This window comes from Haliaeetus leucocephalus, unplaced genomic scaffold (genome assembly GCF_000737465.1).
Source record: "Haliaeetus leucocephalus isolate CR32 unplaced genomic scaffold, Haliaeetus_leucocephalus-4.0 Scaffold587, whole genome shotgun sequence".
In the NCBI taxonomy this organism is placed as follows: domain Eukaryota; kingdom Metazoa; phylum Chordata; class Aves; order Accipitriformes; family Accipitridae; genus Haliaeetus; species Haliaeetus leucocephalus.
The window spans coordinates 5,841,800-5,863,168 of record NW_010973023.1 but is presented as its reverse complement, the minus strand read 5'-3'; the positions used below and the strand labels follow the sequence as shown (position 1 = coordinate 5,863,168).

General features: G+C 38.6%; 1 protein-coding gene across 1 annotated transcript in view; it reads right to left on the bottom strand.

Moving 5' to 3' along the window:
* LRRC16A (leucine rich repeat containing 16A) overlaps positions 1 to 21,369 on the bottom strand; it is a 211,431-nt gene that overhangs the window by 52,698 nt on the left and 137,364 nt on the right. The window contains exons 18-26 of the mRNA XM_010578007.1: positions 20,346 to 20,427; positions 18,878 to 18,977; positions 18,736 to 18,790; positions 12,929 to 13,101; positions 10,551 to 10,619; positions 6,007 to 6,100; positions 3,629 to 3,727; positions 1,067 to 1,195; positions 676 to 807 (exon numbers count right to left, since the gene is read on the bottom strand). Of these exons, the coding sequence (XP_010576309.1) occupies positions 676 to 807; positions 1,067 to 1,195; positions 3,629 to 3,727; positions 6,007 to 6,100; positions 10,551 to 10,619; positions 12,929 to 13,101; positions 18,736 to 18,790; positions 18,878 to 18,977; positions 20,346 to 20,427 (933 nt within the window). The remainder of the gene's footprint in view (positions 1 to 675; positions 808 to 1,066; positions 1,196 to 3,628; positions 3,728 to 6,006; positions 6,101 to 10,550; positions 10,620 to 12,928; positions 13,102 to 18,735; positions 18,791 to 18,877; positions 18,978 to 20,345; positions 20,428 to 21,369) is intronic.

Here is a 21,369-nt window from a genome sequence, read left to right as displayed (position 1 = left end):
CTTCCTTGCTTATTATATAGTAAGATCTAACATAATTGAAGGTAGAAGTTTCTGAGCAACAGCTCACTGAACACACAGGTCAGAATATTTACAGATCAATGACATCTATTTGAAGAACTGAGGTTTGACAGGCAACTTGTGGAAAGATTTCCTGTAAAGCTGCCTGTACTAATTCTTGGGGTGTTCTCAATACATACAAGTTATCCAAACCAAACAGTTAAAGTGGAAATTCTGCACCAGGTTCAAAAGTGGTTACTGGGAAAAAAATTCTGCAATGGAGTCTACAGAAAAGCAGCTTTCACTCCAGTGGAATACCTTAACTAGTGAGTACTTTTCTCCAGGGCATGAGACTTTTCAGGGTGCTTGAGAGATGCCTTTATTAAGGGCCTAAGGAGCAATTGATAAGTCTTCCCCTTCTAGAAGATAAAATGAGATGATAATAAAGAGTATATGCTCCTTCTGCCTACTGCAAACTCTAAAGCATTTTTCTTCATTCCAACTGGGCAAGTACCCAGATAATAAAGCACAAAGTTATAAGAAACTAATAATGAAAAGATAGCTTATGTACAATTATATTGAGAAGTACAAAAAAGTGTGGCACATTTGTAGTTAGCAACAGATGTCAGATTTAGTTTTTTCTGCAAGTGAGAGATGGTAACACATCTATCCACAGACCTTAAGTTGCTCATCCACAACCCTTGTGACTTCTCCAGCCATGGATTCAAGTGTCTCTTGGATTGGATTGGAGAGTGAACCGTTCGCTCCTGCCCAAGAAGCTCCACCAAGGTGATACAGATTTGGCAAGAGCTGTAAGACAGAATGAATATCTTCGGAAAGTAGGCTCATCACTACTTGTCTTCAAATCTGGACGAACAGGCAGAAATCCCTCTGCCAAATCAAAGTCTTTATAAATTAGAGTTATTTTGTCACTTTAAATACTACCCACAGCTGATCATCTGAACATATACTCTTTTGTGACAGATTGTTATTTTAACTCCCCAAAAAGACAAAAGCAAGCACACACTGAACTGCTCTCAGTATTACCAGTATGCTGGGAAAGGCTTACTGTTTTGGAGTTCTTAGCATCCCGCATAAGCCGTTCTGCAGATTTGACATCTTCCTGTACAGCATCCACACCACAGTTTCTTAAAGAGTTGAGATGATCTTGCACTTTTACACAAATTCTGTCAATCATCTACTTGAAGAAAAGAAATAGAAAACATAAAACATCAGAAAGTTGGTCAAACAAACTGAATTCAGTCCAGATAGCAAATCAATAGTAGCATGATGAGATCTGTAGTGACAATATACCAATCTGGAAATGCATGATCAGAGCTTGGAGGTATATCAATGCTACTGAAAGAAAGCATTATATCTCAGAAAGACATACCTAAACATTGGAAAAATAAATAAAACTTTACCATTAAAAAAAGAAAAAAGCTTTGGCATATTTCCCTCACAGTTACCTCCAGGATAACGCAAATAATCAAAAAGTTATCCAGTTCAAGTGTTGTTCTGTTTTTTCAGGCAAGTTTAATGCTGAAGATGTTGTCGATAGATGCTTAGCTCTGAAGGTCCCTGAATTATTAAGAAGTTCCGACAGTAAAAGAAAGCTCTGTCACTATCCATTCAAACACCAACAGAGATTTCTCCTGTCTAAGCAAAATGCAATTGCATAGGCTTCTGAGATATTATTTCAAAATGTAAATATTCCTAGTTGCACGTGAACTCTAAGTACCAAAGGAGAAGTTTCCACCAGACCTTTCACAGTAGGATAAATTGAGCTTAATCTGTATCTGCAACACAATTCATTCAGTATGCTGCAAATACAGGGCAGGTGGTATATCTGTATCCTTACAAGACAAACCAATAAGAATGCCTGACATATAGTCAGTTTTGATTAAGATATACAGGGCAGGGAGATATAATAGCTAAAAGTCTTTATCAGCCCCCATAGCATTCATTAGAACAGGCTATTTGACATTTTGAAGCAACATCTGAGTGCATGTGTCATCATCATAGAAAGTCTAGAGCTCTAACATCTTATATCATTAGCAACGAGAACTGAAATAATTTCACAGCATGCTCCTTTTCTGCTCCACATGACTCTTCCTCTTCAAAGGGTTTTGGTTTTTTTTTTTTCTATAAGTACAAAAAGCTAATTAATTATTAGACAGTGGAAAGTCTCATCGGGACATCTGGACTCAAAAAAAATACACTCTGGGAATAATAATGCAATTCCACCATACTAACTAGAGAATCTTTTCCAGCTCTCTCTCAAAACTGTTTTTAAAATCCATCCCTATTGCACACAATTTAATACAGAAATGCGTAATTTTGCTCTACTTTCAAAATAACAATAAATTACATTTACTGAAACCTGATGTGTGTGTGATTGTTGGAGGAAAGCACAACTAAAACCACCAAGCTATAAAAAGATCTAAACTTAATTCATATGGAGATTATTAACTTGAGTAAAAAAGGTGGCATTGGAACAGATAAATTACTAAAATAAAGTGATGCTGCTCTTGCAGTTTTTAGTGCCAGTACATCTCCACGTACCATTTTCTCTGTCGAGAGGTTAGAGGATAATTTCAGGCTCTAGTAATAAAACTCTGTCCCATTAAATGTTAATAACACAGGTAGAAGAAGGCCACTTTGAATTAAGATTCACCAAAAAAATATGCGGAGAACAGAGAGAAATTTCATTGACTCAGCTGAAGAGCAAAACAGATATTCCTCTCCTGTTTGCTGGAGTCTCCCATTTGCATGGGAACACAACCGGTGCCAACAAACACGGAAGTAAATTTAAAACAAAGGCTGTGACAAGTTTTACTCTGCTTACACCACCTTGCTTCAGTGGTGTACTGGAGCAGAAAACAGCCCTGAGGCGTACTGGCAAGAAGTGCACTAGAACAGAGAGAATGGTAAGCTACCACAGAAAATGCTTGTAGTCCTCTCAAGAGAAAGGAAAACAAAACAGAACTACACGTGGCATTTAGGAAACCTGGCAGTGGTTGACAAAACACAAAAGCTTCCCAGCTTCAAGCAACGTTTTGGGCTGTGTTAGACAGGAAGTCTTTTCAGCTGTCCAGACTACAAAGAGCACAAAAGACTTCTACCTTCCTTTGCTCCCTTCCTGTAAATAAAGCTTCCCATGATATTCACTGTTCTGAAGGTGTAAGGTAGATGACAACTTACTCTCTAAGGCTATTTGCTCTGGTGGTACCTAAGGGCACGTTTACATGGTTGCTCAGTACTAGCCAGAGAGACTGGAACTGACTCAGACACCAGAATTGGCACAGCCTTATGATGATGCTTGTCACGCTGATGAGAGCCTGCTGAAAAGTCAGACTCCTGAGCACAGATGAACTATACCGTTCCTGGTTCCAACAGTAGTTCACTCAGAAATAGCTCGGGTCTTTCTCTACTATACATAGGACCTCCCTCTCACAAAAGCTTTTTTTCCTTCCCAAAATATTATCATTCATAACTATTATTTCTTGGGAAATGAAGTATCATCCAAGAGGCCCATCCTGCTTTAAGCTACTCTGACAGAACGAGAGGGAACTCTGTCCCCAAGCAGATTTTAGACACCAACAAGTACCAGTAAATAACAAGTTCTCACCTGCTGAGTGGTACTAGTGACAATGCCTTGCTGCAGCCGGTACGCTTGCTCCTGTAGGTACTTTCTGGTCTCATGATTACGAAGCAAGTAGTTTTCTATCTAAAAAACAAAGCCAGTTTAGGAAATTGATTCCACTCTCCACATTGTAATCTGCTTTCAATTTTGCTGCCATATCAGAAATAGGGAGTGACAGGAAAAACCACCTAAGTATTTGTTTGTTATCTGCAAACCTTATTCTGTGTGTCTCAATGCTTAATAATCACAGTGGACAACATTCATTCACTCACTGAACTCGTGAAACATCATTAAACACTGTGCTTTTGCCACTGTTTTCTGAATTAGTCTTCTATTTTGAACAATTTAGTAAGTTACGCTGACAAGGGAGTAGAACCAGGTTTGAGAAATATTTACAGGGACTCTGTCCATAAAGCGTTGCTGTAGAGACCATAAAGACAAAAGATAGTAGATTCATTTCTTTTAGATGCATTTGGCTCATTGCAAAGACACAGCAGATTTAAATAGCAGTACGGTCTAGAGAGAAGACAAAATATCTAAAAGTGCCTAACTGACACAGGAGCCTCAGTTCAAAAGCTACTTAAGGCTAAGCAGTACGTAAGTACTCTTCAAAGACAAGTGATTCCTACTCACAGCTGCTGGTCACAGCCTACCACAACTGTCATCAGCAGTAAAGACCTACCATCAGCCAGCTTAACGGCACATAGAATAACCCCCTAACCTGGCTCTATCAAATTTAGTCACATCAAAAAACCCTACTAGTAAACTGTTTAAGGTTCATCAAAGGTGATGGGTCTGGTCCGAAAGGAAGAGAGTGGAAAAGGCTGGGTGGAGTGGCCCGCAGGTTGTGAGGCAGAGGCTAATAGGGATGGTCACCTCTAAATTTGCATCAGCAGCAAGAGCTGGAACAGTCTGACCATGCCCCACAGTAACGCAGGGTTTATCCAGTTTGCCCACACCGTGAGTAAAGCGTGCTGCAGAGATACCGGAGCTCAGGAGGCTAGCTGCTATGTCCATCTGGCGCTGGACCAAGGCCAGGAGCACTCTCGTTGTACTCAAGCTGTGGTGTGCTGAAGCTTACGGACTCTCCCGAGATGTCAGTCAGTCAGTTCAGGTGTCCCTGCACTGGGCACGACAGCTCAGTCCATGCGGGCAGGCATTCCTATGTGCATGGAATTAGCTGCGCTCACAGCACCACTCCCAAGACTATGACCTTTTTTTGGAGAGAACTTCCTCGTGTTGTGTAAAGAAAGCCTGAACCACACGTGTTAAAACAAACTCAGGGCCAAACAGTTTTAACAACTTTGAAATGAAAAGAAAATGCTCTTTGTACATAATGCCTAATTAACACATAGAATTTAAATCCCCAGGGCCAGAAGCTTCGTGAGATTTTTTTCAGAGATGCATCTATCATTCTAGATATGAACCTATCCACAATTACATTAAACAAGATGCAAGAAATACGTCCATCCCCCATGACTCAGATTTTTTAAAGCAGAATTTAGATCATTTTCATGCATCAAAGAAAAAGGCGCTAACTACCAGCACTTTTCCCTGTGAGAATCACTTTACCAAAAATTTCTTTACTAATAAGGATCATAAGAGATTTGCTTTTTAATCACAGTTATCTGTAAGAACTATTTATAAGGTTTTTATGACCTTACCCTGGCTGAAGGAAAACTACTGATTAAAGAGATGTGAACTGTGTGCTTTCTGATTGAGCAGGAGGCTCATTTTGAGCTCACAGGATTTACTGTATTTAAGCTCAGCTGGGGGTTTTATAACTCATGCAAGTGGAACAGCTACAGATACTGTCAACACCTCTTCATCCAAAAGAACATGTTGGTACAGTTGTTTATTTAGGGCAATATAGTGTGTGAATTTTATATGTACAGTATAAAACGCAGGCAGTAAATGTTTTTATCCTCCTCCAAATTAAAGACCATCCTTTGTCTTCTAGAGTGCTGACTGCACTTTTTATGCCAAAATGAAAAACGCATACCAGTAATTCTACACACATGGAAATACACACAAGAACATATGTAACAAACATGCCAGTTGCTAACTCTCCCTTTCATAGTTATGCATACAGCAATACAAGGTCTAGCTTGCACTTACTTAGTTATGACTTTCTGATACTACACCACTGCATTCCATCAGCCTTCACTCCAACCACTCTTTGCAATAAACAGCATTACACGCTCTTGCAGAACTTGATTACCACATATATATCCATGCAAATCAAACAATCAATGAAACTAGCCTAGAGTTCTTACTCAGCCAAGCATGAAAACACAGCCACTTAAAATTATTACTTTATTTCTAGTGATTTTATTTCTGTATGGCAGTGGTATATGCTATACCTTTTGTAGTGCCTCTTCTGTTTTCTCGGGGTTTGTTTTCAGTGCTTGGGAAGCATCATTCATCGGTATAGGCATGAATCTCAAAGTATAATTCCTAAAGAAAAAGAAAAGATTTTTTTAAGAGTAAAAGTTAACCTAATTACTGTATCTCTTTATGAAGAATAAACTGGAAGGGAGAAATAAAATGCATCTAGCTTGTCCATGGAGGGTACTAAGAATGTATTTTTCACATTTGTAAGTGGACTAACTGGAGGCACGCATGCTCCTTTTTGCTGCTAATTCTTCTTTGCCACTAGACAGAGGTGGAGATCTTGAAAAGCAAAAAATACAGTTAAGTGGCCAAGGCCCAGTGTCTGTCAATTAAAGGCATAGCTGTCTTCTATACCTTTGCGCACAAGGTTGGATTACTTTTTCCTATATCAAACCAGAACAGGGAGTGTCAGTGCCTTCTGGCAATTCTAACAGATCTAAGTCTAAGTAGAAATATTCAGTAACAGATAGATAGCGACTAAGAGACCAAGTTTTTAAAATTTACTACGTAATAACGTCTTGTGTTTATAACAATTTGAAAACACTTGCTGAATTTTTAATAAAAGCTGACAAAACAAGCATAGCATCTCTATATTCCTTTATGCAAACAATTGCTTCCTGCATTTTATTTGTTTGCAAAATATTTCCGTAGCTTTGTCCATCTGCTGGGATATGAGAATAAAGATAGGGTTTTGGTCTTGAGTCAAAATTGTATTTAAACTCTGACAGCATAAATTGGCTAGCATGACATAGTTAAACCTAAAATGCCACATGCAGTGGTATGTCCACACACCTTCAGATTTGGATAAATGAAAACAAAAAGAGCAGGAAGTTCTTAAAACCTGGAAATGAAATTATTCTTCCTATTTTCAATTAGCCTTAATTTCCTGCAAACACCTCTTTGTCCTTCTTCGGGTGTCTGCAAACATCCCACTAACTGTCTGTTCCTATTCTATCCTGAGCTACATAAATATGGTTGGAACCCTCTATTTTTGAGCACTTTAAAGATGACAATTTCAACTGAGTCAACTCCATTGACTTCAATGGACCCATCCCTCACTAAATGCCCTAACTCCAACAGCAGACACCTTAACTACTGTGAAACTGCAAGGTTCTTCCAATTCTTCTCTCACCAGTTGCTTAGCCACATGAAACACCTCTCTCTGAAAGACAGCGGTCTTTTGAACTGCCAAACACACTGATTCCTCATTGATACCACCCAACATTTTACCTTAAATGATAATGGAAGACTTCTACGTTTCTTCCCCAACGTAAACATGGTGACATGTAGCTGTCAGTAGCAGGCAGTTACGCACGTGGAGTCAGCAAGGTCCCTGTCCTTCCACAGTGTCCAACTGCCTACTGCATCACAGCCAGAAAATTAACTTTTCTTTCTAGTTGTCTTGTCCTTCAAAAGAAGTACGCAAACTTTACAGACCCTGTTATGTGTCCTCACGTAATACTAAACAGCAAATAACTGGCTGTCCACCAGCATAGGGAAAATTTCAAAATGTCAAAGACACCAAGCTCAAAGACAGATAATAATTATAGAATTTGCCAATTGCCTGACTACTACCTGGCAGGTGGGGTATTTATTTAGTTAAAAGGAAACAAAGGTAGATTTCCAAGGATCTCTGCAGCTGTTTGACATTTAATACATGCCATTCATTGAAATCTGTAATTGCCAGCTCTCATGCTAGTAATTATATGCTAAATTCAATTTAGTCAAAGACTTAGTGCACCTTCTCTTGCACACACAGAGGAACGGGGCGGGGGGGAATGAAAGGCAAGGAGATTTCATGGACACGTAATCACAGAGGCAGAACTTTAGAAGACCACTACCCTGAGGAAGGCTCTGTACTTGGTTTCCTTCCAGACAGGCAGCATTGTATTAGAATGCTACTTTATTTTCACCTAAGAATTAACCAGCTCTTAGGGGTAAAAAAATCAAGAATTTAAAGCTCACTTTTCAACTTTGATCATCAGAGCAATATTTATCTTCACACTTCATTTTTCTCTGCTCCCTTTGAAGTCTAAAATATTCCTCCATTCTTCTTTTTATTAACACTCCACTTGTCTCTTGTAATGGAGTACATTTCTCTACCAACATAATAATCTAGTTATTTCATAACGCATTAATACTCTCAGCAAAATACTTATATTTAAAAGATGTTAAATTTCAGAGACATGCTCAGAGACTGGAAAGGATGTCTCAGAAAACCTCCTGTCTCTCCCTCTACATACAGCATGTGTGACAACGGTCCTACATTTCATCACACGTTATTTCCCTTGTAGTAACTTCTGCTCCATTCATGACATACACCCTCTGCTGCAGAGTGATGATTTTACTGCCTATGTCTTTTTTAAAAAGGGAGTAAGATCATCTGTTTTGCAGGCTTGGGCATGTGAATATCACATCACTGCTAAGGGAAAAATTCATAGCCCTCTAACAAATCCCAGCATTTCCCATCAGATTTTAGAACTTGAGCTATTTCTTCAGCCAATCTATACAGAAAAAACGTCTTTTAGAAATTAACATGGGGCAATATCGTACAGTTCTATGACAGAGTGGGCTCCAAGCTGCAAAGCACACAAGCGCATTATTATTTTCGTATTAAAATTACAGAGATTCAAGTCCCTGTTTAATGGCCAGGCTGAACAGAATGCCCACTGTTCTCAAACGCTCTCCTGAACTGACATTTGTACCAGACTCTATAGAAGATCCTCTCAGCATCTCACATCAGCTGGCTGGGACACCCCTGGGGCAACTCTGCCAACAGCCATGCTCCTGGAATTCCCTTGCAGGAACATTTTCACACAACTATAAACAGATGAAGAAAAGCTGGGAGGAAGGGAAAAAACAATCTTCAGATTATCCCAGCCTGTTTTAAAATCTGTTACAATCCCTCACAATTCTCCTCAGCCTCCTCATCATACTACAAAAGCCTAGCTTTCTTCTTTTTTGTGGTTTAGTATATGACTATTTTTCTTAAGAACAAAATCAAAACAACACACAACACCCATACATACCCCCAAGCATCTTCAGTATATTTCATTCCGTTTTGAACAACAGTTCCTTCCTACAGAATATTGACGGTTTCATGTATTTTTAGGAAACATATGGTGGAGGATGTTCTCAATATGTCTTCAAGATGGATTGTTTAAAGGCTAGTTGTTTTCAGCCAGTATTGACAGTCCCTCTCCTGCAAGTTTAAACCTTTGTTGCTTGTGGCTTAGTTTCTGATATTATCAATGGTTTTAACAATTTTAAAATGTTAGAGTAGACACAACCTCAGCTTCCAAGCTAAATAAATGAGATGTCACCTCAACAAAGTGCAGTGTCACAGAATTATCTGCAGCATTTCTTCTTTTTCTGCTTAGATGATTTGCTTTTGCTTTTGGATTTCCCCCTCCTTTCTATTTACTTATTCAAGCACTTCAGAACAGAAAAGAAGTTGATGCTAACCAGAAAATAAGCATACTTTCTTTTCTACCAGACTTTCTCATAAATGTACATCCTATTGCTCTCTAAAAGAGAAATGTCTGCAAGTTGACAAATAACCTTTGCAAATTATTATTCACTACTATCAGTGGAATCACTCCAAGATGATTTGCTTAATTATGCATCATTTATATAATTTTCCCCATCAGTGCAACTGAATTCATTTTGAAACCAAGTATATAAACTACAACAGTTTCATAAAACAAGTAACTTCATAAGGTCTAGCCTCATGACCCCTCCAAGGGTTAAGGTGCTCCCCTAAGTAGTTACACAGTTTTGCAAGACATCTTGTCTAGAAACTAGCAATTGTACATTACCTTCACCTTCTAAAGAGAGCCTTTGTTCCTGTCTGAGGGATTTAATGACATGAAACAACTGCAACTGCTGCTTAATTTAAATCTGTAATTCTTCCCTCTTAAGAAGAGTAATAATAACATATAAAGAAATGAGATGGAGATGGAGAGAGATGAAAGTCATTTAGCATCTATCACTGGTAATAGCTGCAACTGTGAATAAGCTCGGGCAAGCAAAATGACCCAGACCACAGCGATTACAATGAACAACTGCAGTTCCTGAGATCATCACTATTAGTTTCAACTTGCTGGGGTAAAGAAAAAAAAGTCAGACCACAAAGGCATGCTTCAGTAATTTTCTGTCATTATATACAGCTTCATTCACTGACTAGAATAGAATTTCTGCATGCTGTCAACACAAGAGAATAAAGAAAAGGGAAAATATTCCCAAATTCAGAATTTTAATGCTAACAGCAGAACTCAATGGCCTTAATGCTGATAGCAGAGTATGGATGAAAGAGGCACAGAGCCTTTTCCCATCCTTTTGAAGTAAGTGAAATCATAAATTTTCCTTTAGATTAAGCACCCCAATGCTTAAAATTGAGAACACTCAGCATCTTCAGATCATATTGACTGCAGTGAGAACTGCAGCTGCTCAGATCATTCAGGATGTAGGTCTTTGGCCCCTTCATCAGTCATTCAGTTGCTTGAGAACTTACTTTTCCAGTGCCACAGCTATATCCTGGAAGCCCTGCGCAGTGATGTTATTCTTGTCCCATATCACAGTTCTGAGGGGTGGAGGGGAAAGGAAAGAAAAAAAAGTTAAACGAGAACCACTGAATAAATCTATATTGAAATAACACAGCACTGTATGTTCAAAATTGTACAGTGGAAGGCAGCACTTTAAAAATCTGGTTTTAGTTATATGCTAAAACCTTGAAGTGACAGAAGTTAGGGACAAAGATACTACAAATTTTTCAGTTTCCCTTTCTTTAAAGGGGACTCTCTACTATATTTTCCATGATTAACATAAAACCCATAACTTTTCTAAAATACAAGTTAATAGAAAGATTTGGAGATAAAATTCCAGCTTTTTTCCAGGAATAGTCTAAAAAAAATAAAGTTCAAATGTCTGCTTTGCAAGCCCACACTGAAAAACAAGAAAACTGCAGTAAGTGATCAATCTCTGTTCTACATAGGCTATATGGCTACAGTTATAAAAAAAGGTGTTTAAAATTTCATACTGATTGGTGGTAAAAATTTGCAGGCTATTGTATATTCAATCCTGTACTAGCTCATCACACAGTTCCTATGATCCCACATGCAACATAACTAGGTGCCAATAGACACCTTTAGGTTAGGTGCATAAATTGTAGCTCTTTTGAATATACAATAGTGATAAGAGTGATCAAGCCTTCCCCCTCCTCCCCCAATTTAGACCACTCAAGCAAACTGCCCGGCAATTTGCGAACACATGTTCACAGATCTCATTAGTAGTCAGAAGAGACAGTCAAGCAGATAAATCTTGCTTGTGCAAGAGCACTAGTTGTAGCTGTTCTTAAGAAAAAGGCAAAAAAACAAACAAAGATTTCTGGCATTTAAAAAAAAAAAGAAAAAAGACAGATGGCAGGGTTTCACAGGTATTGACACCCTTGTGCTGTTGCAGAATTATCCCTTTGTTTTTTAGATAGAAAGATGGAGGTAAGGGAGAGAGATTCTACACTCACTCTGCAAAGACCAGATATGCTTAGGGTCAAATCTTGGATATTTTTCTCATTGGAATGTGTGTTTATATTTCTGCCTGGATGTGATTTTATAACATTTCAAGCAGAGCCAGTAACCATTGCATTATTCAGTCTGTAATCACACCACAGACTGTGGTGACATTATGTCAACTGTGACATTCGGTGTACTGTGAAACATTTCTGTTTGCCATCCTGAAATCCATCAAGGTTTTATTTCTTCAGGTACTGTGGTCATTTCATGTTAATACATTCAATAAACCTAAGCCACCTCTCCAGTGTTTTCTTGACATTTTCAATATTCAGTTTGGGCATAGGAATTCAAAGACCAGGATCCCTGCTTCTGAACAAAATAGCCAGGACTGTTCTGGAGAATTTCTTATCCTCCAGGGAACAAATGCTTCGAGACCAAGCACAAACTAGTCTCTTCACAGAGACAATACACTGAGGAAGGTTCATCTGCACAGTCTGACAAGAGGAGGAATGAGGATTAGCTTTCCTGATGACGGCGACACATTTAGAGGTCCCCATCCAGATTCATGCTGATTGAAGGTTTTACTGTTTGCTAATCACATGCTGGATAGAAAGAAAGTGATACTTTCAAGTCATCAGTGCCAGACATGTGCTAAAAAGCAGTGAAGTTGTCGGGTGGATGAAGTTGCAGAGAAGAGATGCCAAGGTCCATCAGCATCGTAGGCAGGGGAGAGGGGAAGGAGGGATGGTCCATGCTGCTACCCATTCTGAATTCCACATGCTCTTAGTTCTCCTACAGACTGCTACTCCAGAAGACAAAGAATAATTTCGTTTCCCACCCCAGTATTAGAATTTTCTCTGCGCGGAAGGTCTCCAGTAGAAAAGAGAGAGCAGAACAGAAGGGTGGCTAAGCACTGGAACAGGGTTCCCACAGACACTGTGGAATCCCTGTACTTGGAGATCTTCAAAACCTGACTTGACAAGGCCCTGAGCAACCTCATATAGCTTTAAAGTTGGCCCTGCTTTGAGAAGGACATTGGATTAGATGACATCCAGAGCTCTAGAACAAGGTAGTTTTTCTTCAAGGATTCTAGACTTTTAGAGCTCTCTTGTTCCAACAAGAGGTTTTTCTGTTTAAATTCAGAAAATGTAATTTTCTCCAGTTCCAGTTATGGAATGTTTTTGCAGAGACAATTTGCTTCTCTTGTTTGTTTTTGTTTTGTGGGTTTTTTTAAGAAAAAAGGATGAGAATTTTTCCAAATGGAAGCACTATAAAGTGGCTGTACCTAGAAGGGTTCTGAAGAGAAATAGCTTAAGAATAAGCCAACAATTTCAGTATTATTAAGCCATTCTATCTTTTACTGCAAATACATTTCCCTTACCTGAGCTTGGTGTTTATCTGCAGGGCTTTTGCCAGCATCTTTGCTCCCATATCTCCCATGGCATTTCCACTAATATCCACTTTCGTAAGAGAAGTATTGCTGCCCAAGGCATTAATAATGATGGTAACCTCTGTCTTCAGCTTGGAATCTGCGAGGGACAATGACTGCAGAGGCTGTGGAGCATAGAAAAGGCACTGATAACAGCAACTGATAGTGCACTCATTCCTCAAAGATCAACCAAAAGAAGTTACAAGATCCCCAAACTTTTGGAGACAGCAGTAAGCATCAAAGAGTTTTTTCTGTGTTTGCTGCAGATCCTACAACACATGATGAATTGGGAGTCAACAACTTAGAGCACAGTTGTCAAACATACACATGCACAGATTAAGCTGCAACACCCTGAAAAAAAGATTTTTAAGTGACAGTGCCTCTAATTTCCTGGGTCCTATTAAGTACAGAATACAGTGGGAACTTGAAGAGGCAAGATAGCCACAACCAGCTTCGCAAGACAACCTCGAGTGTCCAGTGGGTTTTGCTTAACCAGGATGCTTCCCTGTCAGTGAGAAATAAAAAATATCTAGCATTCCCCTCCTCTCCTTCAGACTGAGAGCTTTATCCAAGGACAAATTAGGAGCTGAGACATTTTTAAGACAACAAAAAATTCCTTTAAACTGTTTTATTATTGCTACTTCAACTTTAGGAGTGATTTTGCATATCTGTTCCTTCAACTAAGGGCATGGACATTTTGGAGGAAAGAGACAGAAAACTGTAGCAGTTCTGAAATTAAAAACAGTAAGAAGAGTATCTATTAAAATGAGTAAGTCAATGGATATTATTCACAGTGGTGTTCTGACACCTGTGATTGCAATATCTTTATGTAACTTTTATATATATATATATATATATACACACACACACACACACACACACTCTGTTAATCTGAAACTACTTTATTGGGCTCTGATAAATCACACTCTTAAGAAAACCTCTTTTAAAAATGCCTGTATTCCCTCCATTCTCAGTGTCCCAGCACTCAATGGCAGGAGCTCAAGAACTACAGTCTATCCACCACCACGCCTTGCAGAGGTATTACAGCTGCTAAAATTGTAATTTGTCTTTGCTGATGTATGAGAACTCCACAAAACATTTCCCTTGCTCAAGTGTGAGTTCATACAGAGGAACATATTGTCATTATACACCCACTTAGGCATGTATTGGAGGATAAATTTTAGGAGCCCAAAATCTCCAAATTGCCAGCATGGGAAAATCAACATCTCATAAGGATGAACCATGGCACACACATTAGATGCGTAAAGCTTAGATTAATATAAGTAAACCAACTTAACTGTGCACACCTTCCAGGGTCCAAGATGCTCGCATGGTACCTGCTATACAATGGGACTCCAGCCTCCAGACACCACTGGATTACAGTGATAACCAAAAAGCTTGCAACAATAAGAAATGCACTTATAAATGAGGAAATGCATAAAAATTTGGAGGCACAGCAGGTTTATAATTAAAAAGTCTAACAGTAACACAAGCCACATACTGGTTTTATTTTAAATGGAAGTTATTAAATTACTATGTTAATGCCCTTAATCTGTCTATGTTTCCCCATTTTATTACATAACGTACCCTAAAGAATATTAGCATCACATTAGAATGGCACTTAGAGCTCTTGGCACACACTCAAGAAGACCTCCTGCGACAGATTCACAGAAAAGCAGCACCACGCAGCACGTGGACAGAAATCGCCAATAAGCTTGAAAGTGAAGTTTTTTCTGCTCCTCATGTGTTGCTTTAAAAAGGGGCATTTGAGAAACTTAGCTGGAGGTGCTCCCTCCTGCATACCAATTTTTCTGAACCTCAAATATCCTCCCAGGAAAGGATTTCTCACCTCTCGCGTTCCAACGCTCTGACAAAACAGTATATGACTGAAAACACTTCTGCACTGTGTTCTGCATGGATTGACACCTATACATCATTACTACCACATACAGAACATGCATATAGCACAGTAAAGCACCTGCTGTATTAGCAGTGTCTTTGAAGTGTATGAACTGCTAGTTTTCTTGCACAGCTACCCTTACCATTTACTCAATGAGCAAGGAGCAAAAACCTCTGGACTCACTTGGTGCCCTGAATGCAAACTACAATCGGAATGTAACTCTGTAGGATTAAACGTACAGGCTGCTAAATATTCATCAAATTATCTGACCATTACATTAAAAAACACAACCAAATGACAACAAATAGAAAAACCCATGAAAACCAAATCCCCCATAAACAGGGGCAATACTCTACATAGCCTACAAACATTTACTACTTTTAACAACTTAATAGTTTTAGCTGGATAGTGAGAAAACCAAAGTCTGACAAACACCTCAGTGCCCCTGCTGCAGAAAACAGATACTTTGCCAATACAGTGAAGATGTCTTAACACAATCTTATTAAGGAAGAGGAATTATTAAAGTAAAGAACATAATTAGAAATTGTATGATTGTATTCAGTGATTTTCTCATACTGCTGGAAAACATTTAAGAATTAAATCAAGGTAAATTTGTCCTCCTACAAACAAAAATGCTGTAAAAACCCTCAAAAGGCCAATTCTGCAACAAACACTGAATTAGTAACTAAAGATACTCAGTGCTGTAGTAATTCTCTGCACCTATGCAGGACTGACTATCACTCTGAGTAATGGTACACTGCACCTGCAGTGTAACATCTATTTTTGCAAGAAAAGAAATGGCACAGTAAGCACACAGCTTCAGACACTTCCAGCAACGCTAATAAGAATACATTGTTCTAGCCTGCACAGTACAGCATCTACTTAAAAAGAGAAAAAACCAAACCAAAACAAAACCAAAAAGCAAATCTAAATATTACATTCTTGTCGATATAAAACACTTAGGAAATGTTACTGTTTAGGTTACTACTGCTTTTAAATTGTGTAGAATTACATTTGCATCTAGCTGTATTTTTACAGTCATAAAACCAAGCTATTGATTGTTTAAATCATTTTACTCGTGACTCATATTAACACAGCAACGGATGTTATTTAAAGCTTGTATAAATACATGAAGAAGTATTTGGCAGATGACTATTTCAGATTAAAGCCTCTTGCTTCAGCTTTTGATGCATATAATGCATGGTCCCCAAACTGTAGCAGCCTGCAGGCAATACTGATCAAGCAGTATGCTCTGGGCAACATCATACCCTGGTCTCTCCAATTCCACCCTTACTTTTTAATGTCCTGTGGCAGTAAATGCATAGTAACGGCAGAACAAGGACCACCCCCTTTAGGATTCAAACCCAAATGAAAATAACTAGAAACTTAAAATAATTTTCTAAGCATTGCACTATCTCAAGGTAGAGTGAGGACTATCCAGCTATCTGCAACACATGCTTTTCCCATGGTGCTACAGGGTCTACATCCTCAACTCTTTAGCTGCTAGGGAATGCTTCAGATTGATTTTAGCACCTGATGAAACAGAAACAAACAAGATTTCTTTGCTGAAGAGGATTAACAAGAGAAAAGAACATGGGGAGAGAAGAGACAGGTTAACACCAACAGGATCACATGCTGTATCCCAAAGGTTAATGCATGACACAAAGGAGAGACAGTTATTATAATAAGTACCTAAATAAAATAACTTTTTGCTGGATTATTTCATTGTAACACTGAAAACAGAGACTACAGAGCATGTTCTGTAGGTTAGCTCGGGACAGACACAGTGAGTAACAATTACAGGAGCACTTCTGACCACTGGATTATGGCAAAGGCAGAAAGTGGAACGACAGCTGACATTGTCTATGGGCTGAAAAGGAGTACAAGAAGTTAAAGCTGATGATGCAAGGGAGGGAGAGCTGTGAGAATGATACATCCAAAATTTAGCAGCTACATTTTTGCTGTCCTGGAAGCTTAAAGAACAGAAGCCAGGAAAGATAAACAGAAGGTTGTAACACTTAATAGAAACAATAAGGTGAAAGTTGGAATTTTTATCCTTGCGAACAGATAATATGAGCAGGATAGTCATATAAATAGAAAAAACAAAAACCAAAAAACCAACAGCATGTTTGAGAAGATGGTCTAGATACTGAAAAGATGCATAGAGTGTGTTGAAAAGGTGTTTTAGGATATGGCCTGAGTGGGACGAAATGTTCATCTGCAACGGAGGAAAGGGATGAAGGCAATTAAGAAAAACGTACTAAATTACATTTGCTTGTGATTAATCTAGTTTGACATAACAGTCTTCAGGATAGCTGTGAAAGATTAAGCATGAGATGCGGGACAGAGACAAATGTCCAAAGGGAAGAAGCAGGTGCTACCTGATGAAGTGACAGCACCCCTCAGTACGGTATCAACAGGAAAAGGAGAGAAGGCGAAAACAGCCCTGCACCATTCCTCTTAGAGACAGGGTAGAAGGAGGTGGTCACACACCACAAAATGAAAAGGCTAGTTTGGTACAAGAAGTAACACAGACATCGACCAGTACACTTCTTAGCACGATGCTCCATCTAACTTGTGCAAACAAGGACTTACTGCTTTCATTACAGGTGTTAACTCAATTAGAATCAGCTCTGGTATCCATATGCAGCACTTCACTGTGTCACACTGACATCCCATGTTTTAAAGAATAAGGTGAGGAGGTAGGCAAGAATCAAGAAAAAAAAACAGTACCACTAATCCCAATTAAGACAACACAGAGAGGAGAGTTTAACAAATCACTTCAAGTACAACTGAGCAGTAAGAAAAGACGAACACAGAATATGGGTCTAATGACCTTGTATGGAAGGAGACATCGGAAACCCTGGTAAAAACTGGTCCATTGAATTGCAGGGTGCAGACACAGATGGGAGGAGAAAATAAAAAAGCAGTTAGTGTGGAGACCATGAACTTGGAGGTGAGACAATAAAGACAATAGGAATAGCAGGTGTTTAGACAACTGAAGTCTACAGTCAGCGATTTCTGGAGAACGGGAAAAGCAGAGCTTGCTTGTTACTTGTATGGGGAATGAAGGAGAAAGAAAGGACTAGGAAGAGATGAATAAAGATTGACAAGCATGAGAGTAACAGAGCATCTTAAGATTCCCTTATAGCCAAAACCAGGATGCCAAATAAAGCAAGAACACAAATCCAACCACAAAAGTCTTTCAGGATCAGGAGAGAGGGTAGAAATGAAGAAAGTGGGCAAGGATCCCAGCAAGGCACTCTGAAAGGGTTTTATGAAATTGCTCCTGTGATGAATGTACTAGGAGAAGTAAAGAACAGCACTGTGAACAGTTTATTTGCATCTTTTGAAGGAGAAAGGAGTTCTAGGAGATCACTGCAGTGACTTTGCATTTTGTCAAGGAAAAAAAAAAGCTAATACTCAAGAACAGCTATCAGGAAATAGTGCGTTCTATTAACTAAAAAAATGAAAAATAGAAATTCTGTTATTGAAGGAGTATCACCACCCAGAGAACACTACCATTGTAATCTCCTAACAGGACACAAAAGTTTTGAAAACTTGTGCCTACAGGGCTTTATAATTTAGACCTAAATCAACTAGGTTAAGCACATCCAACTATTTAGAATGAAAATTTTTCAACAAGCACAGATCCTAAGACTATCCTAAGAAACGTTTACCTACATGCTACACATAATCCAAATTACTATTTGAAAAAATAAAACCCAAAATGTTGGATGTGTCTGTGCAGGATCGTGATTAAATCTTATGCAGCAAATTAACACAGTGAAGAAAATCATCAGAAATAGGCTGTGCGGGTACAAATACACATGATGATAATAAGCAGAAAGATACTCACTGAATCCTCGTCTTGAATCATCTGAACTAAATTATCAAGTACTGGAGTGAGATTTCTGAGGGAAGAAAAGTTAGGAAGATGATGAGATCAGCAGCTTCTCCTCATCCATTCTCTTGTTATTTAAAAGAAAGAAAAACCTTACTTGGATTTCATGTTGTTAAAGTTTTTGCCTAACGCCAAGTGTCTTATCGATCGGTTTTTACTAAGCCAGACTACAAGGGTTGAGAGGTCAGATTCTAGGCCTGTAAAGAATCAGATTAGATTAAGAATTAAAACACATTTTCACAAAAGACCCAGGCAGGGTCCAATTATTAACGCTATATTCATTCAGCTAACCGTATTGGTGTACAAATTTCCAAGAGCTCTAGAAAAATTTCCCATCTTGTATTACAAAATCTTTTTCTCTTTTTTGCCTCTGCTTTTCTATGAGAATAACTGCTTTCTCTAAAACCCTTTAAATCTCCATCTTAATCAGCCCTTTAAATCTCCATCCTAATCAGCCATTGAAGGCACCTCTCAGAAACACAGAAGAGAGATGTAGTCCCTTCTCCATAGCCCAACCACCCAAGGGTAGTTCCTCGCATTGTCAGGCAGAGTTTAAAGTTCCTTTGAGAATTTTGAGACCATGCTAGTTGCTATTTGGTCTTAGTAGAGCTGTGTACCAACAAGGTCTCAAAGCCTTCAAATGCAAAAGGCTAACATAACAGGCTATGAATAAAATGACCTGAAAACAAGCCAGACTTTATTCTACTCCTGAGTAAGAAAAATAACTTGCTGTAGTATTGTATTCCCAAACTAGCGGTGTATTTGAAGAGTCTACCAGTTAGATTACAATGATTTAGGATCCAGATCTGCGGGACAATTTAGATGTCAAATATCTTTACTTATAACAATCAATCCGTTTACATAATTGGGCTGAGTCAGTAGCTCTCAAAGCTTTCCGCTTGCCAATCCATGCCACCTTTCTTGGGCATTCAACTGTGCTGGGAATCTCCTTCTGAAATATTTCCACATCTGGCTGTCAGAGGGGCAAACACAGCAGGTGAATTCTTCCACCCCATACATCTACAATTTGCGTTTGCAAGATAAGAAGCCAGCTGGTATTCCCAGCTAGGATGCAGAAAGCCTCCAAAGCAGGAATACTCCAAGACTTTTCCAAAGACTCAAACAGGCCTTCTCTGACCTGAAGCTGGTTGACTGTTTGCTCCAAATTTCCCTCTCTCGCTTCTTCAGTATCACAACCTCAGCTTCATTCTGTATCTGTCTTTCCCTTTCTTCTTTCACTGCACTTTCATTTCTCATTTAGCTTCTCATTCTCTTATACTTAAACTGACTTTCCTCTAGATCTAATATGACGCTTGCTGCTGTCAATTTATTCTGCTGTGTTACATTTATCTCAAACATAAACTTCTGAGGGTACAGTTAGTCTATAAACATTTCTTATATACTTTATAGCATAAGAGTTCTTGGTCTGAGAGATTTCGATAGCCAATATGGCCAACAATCATAAAGCAAGAGTGATCATCCTTGATTACACAATGAGCTGAAAGAAAAAGCATTTCTCAGATTCTGGACTTGCATGACCCTCCATTCCTGTTCTGTGTACTTACCATTGTCTGAAATATCTAGGCTGGTGATATTGTGTATTTCTGCTATGCATCCTTCCAAGACTTGTGCACCTCCCGATCTTAACTAGAGACAAAACAGGATCCATTTTGCAAACTAGTTATGGCTTCAAGATCACACAGAAAACAGTGGTAGAAGCGTTGTGAATACAGAAGGCACTACCAGCGGCAAAAACAGCAACAGAAGTTACGCACATCAACATGACAGCCTATGCACGCATTCCTACTATTCTCATCCTTCTCTCTCGCTATTTGCGTATAAATGAGAAAAGGGACTCTTTCCTTTCTCTTAAAACTACTGCTCAGCAGTTAAATCAGGGAAAGATTTAAATGGTGCAGACACAATGAATCCTTTAGCGCTTGTGCCAGGCAGTGACCGCAGGACTTTGGTGCGGGTTCTCTACATGAAGAGGCCAGGACATTTCCAACATCTAGCGAGAACAAAAATAAACTTAGCCCAGCCTATAAGTGTGCAACACTGTCACCCTTGAATTCCACTACAGTCAAGGCTTATAGTTAGCATCTTCTTTCTTTCAGCTCTTAGCACAATGCTAGGGTGCCCAGATCAAAGATGAGTAGCAAATAAAAAAAAAAAAAAAAAAAAAAAAGAGTTGTTCCTCTGTCACTGAAAAGAAAATTTAAATAATCCAATTGTAAAATGGCCACAAAAGACCATAAACAAGAAAAGTCAGTAATTTACCTTATTCTTAATTTATAAATAGTCATAAAAGAGAAAAACAGCAACAATAACAAAAATGCCTGACTGGAAAATATCAATTATGATATTATTAATCTGAAATATTAAATTAATATAAAAGAAATGTCAGGATTTAATGAAAAAACAGTGAAATGGCCTAGGGGAAAACATCAACATTAAGAATCAAAGTTGTTAAAACTTACACACTTATTTACTAACGCTACTGAATTAAAAATGCAACTTTTTTTTTTTCCGAAGAACCAAAAGCATTTTCTTGTTTCTTGCAGCTAGGCAAACTATGTAAAGGGCATC